At 39.7% G+C, this 12,514-nt stretch overlaps 1 protein-coding gene across 1 annotated transcript in view; it reads left to right on the forward strand.

Annotated features, from left to right (window-relative positions):
• LOC134532346 (nose resistant to fluoxetine protein 6-like) overlaps window positions 1-12,514 on the forward strand; it is a 71,063-nt gene that overhangs the window by 15,189 nt on the left and 43,360 nt on the right. The window contains exon 4 of the mRNA XM_063368772.1: window positions 2,953-3,146. Within this exon, the coding sequence (XP_063224842.1) occupies window positions 2,953-3,146 (194 nt within the window). The remainder of the gene's footprint in view (window positions 1-2,952; window positions 3,147-12,514) is intronic.

The raw sequence follows: 12,514 nt of genomic DNA on the forward strand, positions 1-12,514 counted from the left end.
GTCCTGTGTGTGTACTTTGTGTCCGGTTTTTATTTGTGTATCAATTGCATGTCCTGTGAGCTTACTACGTTTCCTATGTGTACTGTGTGTCCATTGCGTGTCCTTTGTGTCCAGTTTTAACTGTGTGTCCATTTCGTGTCCTGTGTGTGCTCTGTGTGTCCATTGCATGTCATATGTGTCCCGTTTGTACTGTGTATCCATTTCGTGTCCTGTGTGTGTTCTGAGTGTCCATTCCATGTCCCGTCTGTGCACTGTGTGTCCATTGCGTGTTCTGTGTATGTACTCTGTGCCTACTGTGTACTATGTGTTCATTTCATATCCAGTGTATGTATTGTGCTCCTGTGTGTGTCGGATGTACTTTCTCTTGTCGAATGTATTTTTTAATATGCTATCTATTGATGTATAATCATCCAAAAATGCTTTCTTTCTTGAATGTTGTTTTGAGTCGCGTATTAATGTAAATGTAAAGCATGTTTTGATTCATATATTATTCCAGCGGCCATGGGTGCATTAGCGACTTCCAGACGACAGAGAATCTCTGTATTTCTCAGTAGTGTATATTGGCTGGTCCGGGGACTGGGTTATAGGTGAAGTGCTGAGGTGCCGGTCCACCATTTTGAATTGTGCCGTCACGGTGGCCATATTGGATGAATTTGACCTTGACCTTAATGTCGACCTTGTTCTTGAACTTCAAAATTTTCCCAAAATTTACAAAACCTGGCCAAAATATTCAGTTTTTCGGAATAAAATTCCACCAAAAAAAAATATTTTTAAAATTTTCATAAATTAAAAATTTCTCTACTTCGAGGAAAAAATTTCCGTTTCAAAGGAAAATTTCCCGTTTTAGTCCTAAAAAATGCCAAAGGCTTAAAAAACCCATAATGAGGCTTAAATTTCATATCGATAAGCCTCCAATAGGCCTCTGAAGACATATTGAATTATTACAGCACCGTTGCTATTTCCGTTAAGCCGGCCATATTGAAAATATGTATTTATATGCTAGAAATACTTAAAAAATATAAATTGTAAAAAAATTAATTGATCAAATAATTTTAATCAAATATTATTAAAACGCACTTACGTCATGGCGTTCTGTCATCGGATCGAAACCGGCGAGGGCAAAACAAAAAAATTGGCGACTGATCCTTCATCCACGGAAGTTGTCGGCAAACTGACCTCCCACCACTTATGCCAAAGTGTACATATATCGCCAGCTAGTATGACATCATTTCCACCATCTTGTTTTCATCTGCTAGAGTTTGCTACCATCATGTTAGTTTGTTTGTCCACTAGAGTGCAGTACTCATTTATTATTACTTATGCACCCACCATCTTGAAATTTGGGCGCCATCTGGGAAATACGTAATTATTTAGCTAGAAATTCGGGGAAGATTCCAAAATTCATTAAATAAATATGCAATTAATTTACTGATTGATTCGATCGACTCCTGTACACGGTTCGATACATGTCCAATGCAAAAAATAGTAATTAAATAAAATATTAAATCAATATAACATAAAAATTACTAGTTAAAAATAGATATTTTTTTTTACAAATGCAATTAATACATATATCCTATACGACTACATGGACAGTTACTATAAAGTAAGCAAGTCATTAAACATTTAGTTCCGCATTGGCTTGAACGGACTAATTCTTAGCTCAAATCGATTTAATGACGACAGAGACCAGCCCTACATGGTCTTTATCTTCCCGAAAGAGTTTCTCGGTACTGTGGTTGACTGCTGCACATCGTCTGAAAGCACACTTCTTCTCTTGGTCCTCGAACGGATATGGCTTACCAGAGATACAGTCCAGCCACAAGTTCAATTTTAAAGGTCCGTCCGTTGCTACTTCATCAGTTAGCTGATTGATAATGTTATGCCTGATATCGTCAAGAAAAGTTCAAATGTATTTAAACTCACTAAGCGTATGTAGATAATAGTAGTCTTTCAGCATTCCACGAAATGGAGATTGCGCCATATATAATCCGATATTATTTACCTGTAATGCACCGAGCACAGTATAAGGCTTAAAGTCATGTCCAGGCCTCATTACATTCGGTTGCTGAACATTTGTTTTTTTGCTTGTACGCATAGGAGTCTCCAACATAAATTTAAGATAGTGCAATCCAAGATGGCGGAAACAACAGGGTACATGTCAATGTTCAAGGTCATACAATATGGCGGCCGTAACATTACTATCCAAGATGGCGGCTGACACCTGTAATAAATGTACTTACATCCAGGCAAATACTTTAAATGTATTAAATATTTACAAAATCTACAAATTGAAAGGCACTGAACGGTAGCATATCTGTGCAAATTATTTACATTTTTTAAAGGTTTATTTGTTTACTTATTTTTTAATATTTCATTGGAAACTAAGTCATACATGGACTTAGACAAATGAAAGGAGACAGGCAGTAACTGGCCAAAGTACAGTAAAAATCCCAGTATATGCGTGAAGTTAATTCGGGAAAACATGGAAAATCGCAGTCAGGATAGATAGGCCCGAGGTTCGCGCCTGCTTCCTCTCAATGCTAGTACAGCTCTTTAAGGTTTCACAGCATTGCTTGTTCATTAATAAAAAATTCGTATTTTCTTCTATTAGGAATGGTTAACATGGAAAGACAAATATGTATATTTTTTTTACAATAATCTTGTTTACAGATAATAATGTTACCATTGTAAATAAATAATGGTTAAAAAAATTATGTCTTGAAAATCAAAAATTTCGTTATTTAAAGTTTAATAAATATGAAAACTTACTAAAACCTAAAAAATAATGAATTATTGACACAAGTTTTTAACATACGAATTAGTTTTACATAATTTCGTGATTCATCTATCTTGAAAAAAATGAGTCATAGAATCATGAAATTAAATTTAGAAAACACTGTCCAGTTTGTTGCTAATGTGAGAACGACGGAACTGTGTGTCTTGTTTCAGTGCATGTTCCAGTCATGGTACTTGTCCGTCGACACTCAACTGTTCATCGTGGGTATCCTGCTGGTGTATTGCATTGGCCGGTGGCCATGCTTGGGATACTCTCTCTTGGCGTCACTGTCCACGCTCGCTATTCTAGTGCCCATTTTTAATACCTGGTGGAAAGAGGCCGAAGCTTTCTTACTGCCATTTGCTAAGTAAGTCATGAATAAATTACCATTCAACGCAATTTGCTGTGAGATTACATGGCGTATATTATTGTACAATCTGTGTGTTATGTTGATGTAAAAAATACACATATTTATAATAGTAGATGGGAATAGGGGCTAACGGGGTGCAATGTATTTCTTATAGAACTCCCACTTGGTAGCTTACTCGTTGTGGCTTAACAATCGGAAAGATTCGCGCATGTTCGGGAGTGTCCGCCGCACGTTGACTATGATCGGTACTTCACCCACCATCTTCGGTAACGTTCGTTATTATTTCATCCACAATCCAAAATATGTTAAAAACCTTGGAGAAGGGAGGATTCGAAACCACGTCCTTTTATTTATCAACAATTCAATAGATTTTTATTGACATGTGTCTATACTTTACATGTTTTGTCTTTGATTGCAGAGACATTCAAGCCCTCAGTGCTCTTTTGCCACACTTTACATATAATATATATATTCATTTATCATTTTACAGTAAATAGCTTAAATAAAAAGAAAATATTACAAAAACCTTTTGTCCACATGTCACCTTTGTCCGCTCAGCTACCGAGTCGAAGTTTGAGAAATATGTTTTATACGAGTATACTAGGTAATATAATTAAAAATATTACAAATATTGGTCGGGTGATCATAAATGTTTAATTAAACGAAATTATAAAACTAGAATATATATATTCCATGTATTTTTTTTCGGTTTACTAGACTTGACCATCATTACATCACAAACCTCAATATTAAACATATTGTTACGATTTATAAAGTGAGGTGAACTGGTTTCGTAAGGGATAGCCCAATTAAGTATTTTTACAGTTTTATTAATTAATAATATTTACATGAATAATTAATAATTGTACTTAAATGTCCTAATAACCAATTACTCGCCCTTAAAAAATGTTTATACTCAAATCGCTCAGTGTCTGTCCAGTTCCACAGTCCGCACTACGAACTGGGCCGCACTCCTCGCGGGACTCTGTCACCAAAAAACCTGTCGCCGAACTCACCGCGGAACTCCGTCGCGGAACTCTTTCGCCAAACTCTCGCCGCACCCGCGGCACTCACAGCACTCACTCACGTGTTACACGTCACTGCACTCTAGCCACATTCCGTTGCCATACTCATCGCGAATTTCCATCACGGTACTCTGTCGCCCAAAACATCGTCACCGAACTCTCGCTGCACTCGCGGCACTCACCGGTCCTCGCCGCCGCGAGAGACTGTCGCCCCCAAACACTCTGTTGCCTAACTCTCGCCGCCCCGAGAACTTCCCCGGTGGACGGCGTCCCTGCTTAAGGAGTATGTGGCACCCTTCTAGAACTGACGAGTGCGGCTGGGGTGAGTCGCGTCATCCCGCGCCAACCCGACGCCCCGAAGCGTCGAGAATAGAGGAATTCTCAAGGCCGCTCAGCGATATAGATAAAAGCGCCGAAGCATGTCGTGGGGAGCGGAGGATGTAGGGGAGTAGTGATGACCCTTGTTATCCGCTCAGGCGTGCGTGGGATGTCTTACGTCAATGGATAGCGCGTGAAGTCAGTGACCGTGTGGGGCCGCCAGCCAGCTCTGAAGCAGGCATCGCGGTCTGGTCTCTTGCGTTCGTGACAATATTTAATGAGTTAGGTCTCTAGTGGTCTATGTGCCAAGCTTTCTACCAATATATCAACTCATTCCCGTGTTTAGCTTTTTAGGCGTAGCTTACATGCCTCCTGTAGAATATTATTGTTTAAATAAATTATGCTTGTATTTATTATCTAAAACATATTTCGAAATATTATGTTACAGGAAAATATTACTGAAAATATATTCGCAGTTCTGTAATGAACAGTACCGAACAGCTCAAAGTTGGTCGAAGCAGCCACAGCGTACAGCTTCAGCTTGTCTGGGCTTGTTCATGGTCGCACAGGCTTGTTCCAGCTCGTGCGCTCAGCCTCCGACCGCCCGTGAATCTGACCGCGGGTATATAAGCGAGTGAGACCGCGCATCAGATTTCCGTGATGAAGGACTAGCTGATTTCGTTAACTGCCGACCGCCTTTTGCTGGCGACAGGTGACCTGACGCTCTATCCACTCCTGAGTGTGTCCCGATGCACCAACTCGTGATTTTCTTATTTAAATTAATTACTCGCAGCTCATGAAGCGTAGATTATGTTGCTAAGGATTTTGTAATGACAGATTGGATAACTTCGCTCTACCGACAGTCATTGAAAGGCGACAGGTGACCTGACGCTCTATCCATTCTAGAGTGAGGCCCGATGCAGAATCTCGCGTTTTATTAACATAATTAAATTTACTAATGTCTACATAAGCGTACACTAAATCTTTACTTTTACCTACACGAGCTGGTTGGCAGCCTGGCGGGAAACGACGAAATTCGCCCCCAACAAACTATTAACTTCCAAAACCAATGCGGACAGAAATGTCCAAGTTCCCGCTCATTGCTTAGTAGTTTATTTCTACTCTGTCCAACTGTTCTTCCAGAACCATCCCTCTGTTTCCTGTAACCAACCTGCCTGATATTAATGCATGATTATTGCATCCCGCATGAAAGTGCCCAGGGTTTTCCCTGTGTATATGCAGGTTTTACATGGGCCCAACTTATTTAGTTTTAATATAGAATAGTCAGTGAGAGGAGTTAGTCATGGCGCCAAAATCAGACATGGTTGGTCAATCCAATCCTAGCACATTATGCATGCTACCTCTCCTGCATTGCTTAAACCCTGCATGATTAGGCTTCGGCCTGAGACGCACTTAGAGTCTCTCCCTAACCCAAACCTCTCCCAAATACACTTAATTTTTAGTTAGGTTAGGATCAGATCTTAGTCTGATGGTAGAAGTCATCGAGTTCTGTGTGGGTCTCCACCGAGGCACATCGTGTTCCGAGCGTGACGCAGGTTACTCGGGGGGCAAGTGGGGTAATGTCACTGAAGTGAGACGCAAGTTTTAATTTGTGTCACTAATAGTGGAAGGTAACTATGTCAAACATTCGAGTCAATACTTTGCGTATAGTCTTTGCCAAAAGCCATCTGCCCTTAAAATACACGAGCGGCTAGATACGGTTGTGAATGTAACGGAAGACCTAATTGAGGCGTTACAGCTTGACGGACAACAAAACTCTATGTTCTTCAAATTTGTTTCGTCTGGACCATGTGAAGCCATTTTGCGTCGCACCAATTGATTGTCATCTTTCATAACTGCCAATCAAGAACGGATTAGCATCTCCATTGAACATGTCAATGACAACTTAAAAATAGTAACAATCCTCAACCTGCCCAAATATATAGAAAATCATAAAATTCGTACAGAACAAGTACGATACGGTCGTGTTGTAACTTCGCAAGACGAGGTTTGGAGCACGAAATACAAGTATAAAGTAAAATTAGGAGTTTGTCTTGCGAAAAATGAAATTGGAAAAGATATTCCGTCCTATGAAACAAGTGATAGATATCGTTGTGTAGTTACATACCCGAGTCAAACGCGAACATGCAGCTACTGCCAGTCCACTGCGCACGAGCGCATTGCTTGCCCGAGCCTCCAGGAGAGAGACGCGCGCCGGTGGGGCGCACCGAACACGTCTGAAGACAGCTCACGCAATCGGGCTGACGTAACTGTCGTGTCTTCTGGATAACAGGATTACCCTCCAATACACTCGTGTGACCGGGAACCATCAGTGCATACGCTGACTGCGGAAACAGTTGAGGAGCGAGCTGTCAACCTAAACTCGCTTTTGACCGATGCTCGTAAGGCGAAGGTGAGAGAAACAACTGACCAACACTCCACGCGATACGAAAAATTAGAACACACACAGGGTGGTTCGAAAATTGATAACGTATTGCAAACTGGTTTGTGGACGGATGACATGGGAGTAGGTGAAAATGTAAACACGGCAACACATAAAGTGACAAAAAATAACACGCGAGATAAACGATCTTACGAACGAGACAGAATAACCGGTAGTCAACGCCCAGCAAGGAAAGCAATGGCACGGTACCAACTCGAACAACCCGACCAAACGAACCGACGAGAATCCTTAGAACTTGCCAAATCAGTTATTGAAAAATGCGTAGTTCACAAAGACCAGAACGTACGGAAAATTGTTCCGCAAACATACATGAATAACAAACATTACGGAAATAAACAAAACAATTCAACTCTTTCCTCAAGTTATCCAGACTGGTTAATGTTTACCTATGTTATAAGGATTTTTTGTGTGTGTTTTTGCGGATTTACTTTCTTTCCATTCATTCATAAATTATTACAATCATTGCCATAATATTACGTTAAATATCTGTGCGGCCTCGGTCCTTGCACGAATATCAGCTCTAGAAATATTTCTTAAAATCCAGACAGTCGATATTGCGTTCTTACAAGAAGTTGTGACACATGATTTTTGTGACATTCATATTTTCAATGTATACACCAATGCTGGCGATCGGGAACGGGAAACTCCGATAATAACTCGCGCTGGACTGAAAATTCAAGATCACCGTTGCCATCCATCAAGCCAGGTGATGGCAGGACGTAATCAATGATGTACTGCTTCTGAAAATATATGCGCCCTCTGGAACTCAGGCGAGACGGGATAGAAAAAAAATTTCGATGTATATTTGATACCTTTCTTTAACGCTGCTTGCAACCAGATAGTTTTTTGTGGTGATTTCAATTTCATCACTCACGCAGATGACCACCAGGGAAGCGTGTATCAAACAAACGCAACTCTCTCAACACTGATAACTCGCCTGTAAATGAGTGAAATAACTGCCAGCAGGATAAACAGACAATTAAAAAGTCGGTCAATCCGTCATCAGGTATGCGTCGTAATAAAATGTAAATTGTCTTTTTATCTTGCTGGCAGTAGTAGTTGATACAAGGTACTACTAGTAGATATCCGTTACCATTAATATTCACGTATGAAAAATTTTCCGAGGTTACACGGTATGGGAGAGGCACGTGGCGTCTCAACACGGAACTGTTAAAAAAAACAGAAGTGACAGCTGACTTCACACAACAATGACAATGTTGGCGAGGACGGAAACAGCAGTTTCCTTCAGTGGCCATTTGGTGGGAGAGGTGTGTAAAACCGAACGTGATAAGGCTTTACAAACGGCATGCATATCGACTGGTGGAGGAACGACAGGGAACTTACACATTTTACGAAACCATGGTGCACAAATTACAGCCACACGCAAACAGAGGGTAAAATATAATGGACAATAGTCGAGCCACCAAACAAAAACTCAAAAAATTCAAAAACTTCACATACTATTACAAAATACGTTTCTCCTGAATCATAAATCTTTAGTTAGAATCCGAGCAAACTTACCTATGGTCCCTGGTTTCGAAAAATCGGCAATTGCATTCCATATTAGAATGCTTTTTTGAGTGTTTAGTTTTCCAAGTATTTTAAAATGTCTACACCCCGTGATTATTTCGTGGGTGTAATTAGCAATGCCATAAATTTCATAATATTTCGTAATATTTCTTCATCGAACCCATCAGTTCACAGAAAGTGAATCTTGCAGTTATTTTCGTCGATATTCAATATAGCATTATACGTTTGAAAATATACGAGTCCGAAACACCATTCCCCTTCCAACTCCAGAAGCAGGAAATAGACCTCCCACAGCTCCTAATTATGGTCCTTCATCATAAGTGTTCTCGAAATAACAGATTAATTTTCATAACTGCCGAGTTCTTATATCTTTTCAAGAATAAAGCGAAGGCACAAGTATCTGCAGTTTATTTGGTTAGGTATCTGTTCGGTTTCGTAATTGTAGTACAGTGTTGTTTCATTCAGGTACTGTCTAAGTTCTGGCGGAGCTCTTAAATTACCGAAACTGTCGAAGTATTTGGCCTCTTTTCCAGTCTTTAAGTATGTTACCCAGTGCGTCCCATGGCTTTTTGACGCTTCTAAATTAATAATGGCACACTCACGTGTCTTTGATTTGCTAGGTAAAGTGTCCCACATAAGCACTCCTCGGAAAAAATGTATTTTCAGTTTGCAAACGTACTAAATTAATACTATATTAGTGAGCAGACTTTTGGCGAGGAACTAAGGTTTTTTTCAGTTGTTTCTTTTGCATGCAAAGACCTTATTTGTAGGATCGTAAGGAAAATCCTGTGCCGTTTGTTTTACTCATGTCAATGGCTTCAATGCTGGCACTCATAGCACCGATGAGGCAATGCAGGTAAAGGTAGCGGTATAATTCCACGAATAACCTTCTTATCGAGAGTCTATCTTTTTTGCTTGGCTTTTTGCACGCCGTAACCAGTCTTGCACATGGTCTTGCGGGCCCTGTTTCAACGATCAACCATCCTAATTCAGTCTTGGCTTCAATGACTTTGGATACACCCCATACCGCGATTTTCTCCCAGGTCCTGCATCTTGTGATTCACATGTATGTTCGGCTTCCTGAGCCCATATATCATCAGCTAAGTGCCATGATTCCAAACCTTACTGAGGGAATAGGAAATATCGTGCTGCTTGCACTTCTCGTCAAGAGAATTAATGTTCATGTCACCTCGAGCTGGTCATTTGGCTAGTTTCGTTCCTGTACCACAGAACCTGTACCCTGGAATGTGCAACTCGAAAGGCAGATTATTAATCAGCGAGTCTATGAATTCTGAGCCTATCTGTTTTTGTTCTTACCTCTTAGAGTCATTACATGTAACTGAGACGAATGTATAAATGCCTTTTCTCTTATAGAATTAAGTCAGTACAATTTTGAGTCGTCAGGAAAAAACGTGTTTTTACCTGTGCGCATCATGCAAGATGACGAAGCCAGTCCGCGCGAATCGCGACATGGCTCGTTATTGCCTTCTACCATATGATGTATTATTGAGGGGCCATCCAACTGTGAGAATACTTGCGTTCTACTGAGTTTTCTGGAAGAACCAAACAGCCTTCGGTTCTTAAGTTGTACGTCTATTCCAAAATTTTGCAACAACCAAAGTACTAGCGCCTGCTATAATTCTACCAATAGTGAATTGCATGAAGTATTTTATGTTTACCGATAATTCAGATGTGCTACCTCCAATTCAGTGATGGTTTTCGACGATGTCGTGTGCAAGAAGCAAGACATAATTCAAAAGTTCTTTTCCATGGGCTGATACGCCAAAGCAGACTGCATATACATGTGTCACACATACGGGCGTATTCCAAAACATCTTCTACAGGACAACGCGAACATCTTAGTATTTTTTTTCGAATGGAAGAACTTTATTTACATCGTGCATATAACGAACACTTAAACGCAGACATAACTTTCTAAGAATTCAAAGAAATGTGTTTCTTGTGCTGGAAAAACAAGCACGGATTCCTAGTTATAGTTAAGGACTAGCCCTTATATAAAGGCAGGTACAGACAGGGTTTCGATCAGTTTATCGTCAAACATGAGTCATGGCATCTCGAAGTTTAGTCGTAGTAGTCGCACTATTGAACTGCATACTGTTCTTGAGTATCACGATGCTGATATCCGAAAATACATTTCGCTACTGGACCAAGAAATATAAAGTACGAAAAACGAATTAATAGCGTACCTTCTAGCCATCTACCAGCGTGCATAAGCCTTGGACTCTCGAATTCACGACATGATTGAGGTTTCCAATGCACATAGACCTGACGATTTGAGGGCTTTTCAAAGTAGCCTGAATAAATCACTAACTCGCTTGGCAATGAAAATGGATCTTGCTAACCACAGGGAAGAAGTTTCTTCGGACGAATAAAAAATTATATAAGTAAGTCTTGCAATATGTTTTCGAGCAGTACAATCTCAGACCTGGCCAGTGACCTTCATTGTGATCTTGAGTATGTTCGTGGAAAATATATATTTGCTGGAATAGCCAGACTTGCACGTGAAATGGGAAATTGATAGATATTTAACCAATTAATAAAGGTCTCGACGAACTTAAAAATTAGGAAGAGCTACCCATTGTTGTGAAGACAGAAGTTGATGACGAGATGCCTACTGCAAAAAAGAGAAAATATGATCTATCTCCAGAACAAGAGGACTTTGCAAATACAGAGTCTATGCACAAGAAAATGTTACGGAAATGTGGACACCAAGTTAATTTAATGGTCCGGCAATACTATCGATAGTACATGAGTCGGAATAATAACACGACCTATGGAATGCACAGGAAACATATTAGGTGGTTCCTGATGCTAAAGAAATAGACTTTTCACCACAAAATAGCATATATGTAGAAGAGCACTAAACACATGGGACTCCGAGTCTGTACAAATTGCTGTTTCGCAGGGAACCTAAAGGATATTCTCTTGAAGATTTACAATAGTACAAGAAACTTCTAGAACTAATTCATGCATTTTTTTTTTGCGATAACAATTGGAAAACTGGCATATATAAGGACAAAGATAATGAAAAAATCGACATTCTCATCAATTATTTCGGTGAACTATAAGTGCATGGTGAAGATTTAAAACAAGCAATAAAGTGGTCAGAACTTTGACTTTGTGTATTGGGACGTCCCAAACGAATTGTTCGATAGGTTAAGTCTCCTACATACTTCTCTTAGTGCATTAAACTATTCTAACATCAACGAAATAGTCTCCATTTTTGAATAACTGAGGGAAGCTGACAACATACTATGAGGCGAAATTGAATAGCAAGTGAACTTCACGCTCCTGCAAGTCGAAAATACATTCGGTGCAAAGTCGTAGTTCACTGACTTAATGATTTATTTCAAGCGGATCTTGTTGAGATGATACCATATTCCTGATTAAATAAATGTTTCAAGTACATGTTGACGGTCATCGATGTATAAAGCAAGTTTACTTGGGCCAGACATGTGAGATCAATGAATTCAATTGACATAACCAAGGTCATGGAAGACATTTTGCCAGATGGACGTGTACCATCGCACCTGCAAATGGTTGTCGGAAAAGAATTCTACAATGTGACTTTCAAGACTTTGATGAAGAAATTTTACATTAAACACTGCTCTTCATTTAGTAATCTCAAAGCCTCTGTTGTCAAAATGTTTAACAGAATTTTGCGCACCAAGATGTGAGGACAGTTCATGGCTAATGGAAAATACAAGTGGCTTGATATCTTGCCAAAACTAGTAAGCGAATACAATTACATGGTGTATTATACTACGAAATAAAGCCAAAAGATGATGATCACTTGCTTCAAACAGTGTTTTCCAACACAAATAAGAAATATCCACATAAGCCTAAGCTAATATTGGTGACATTTTGCAGATCATCAAGCACACTTCTGAAGTGTTGATACTCTAGGTTTAGGAACTATACTGGTACCACTGTCATTTATGGTTACTCTATCTGTGTGACCAAAATGAGCATCTCCAATAATGTGGATGGTTTCTTAGAAGAAAAAA

This window comes from Bacillus rossius, chromosome 5 (assembly GCF_032445375.1).
Source record: "Bacillus rossius redtenbacheri isolate Brsri chromosome 5, Brsri_v3, whole genome shotgun sequence".
Taxonomy (NCBI): domain Eukaryota; kingdom Metazoa; phylum Arthropoda; class Insecta; order Phasmatodea; family Bacillidae; genus Bacillus; species Bacillus rossius.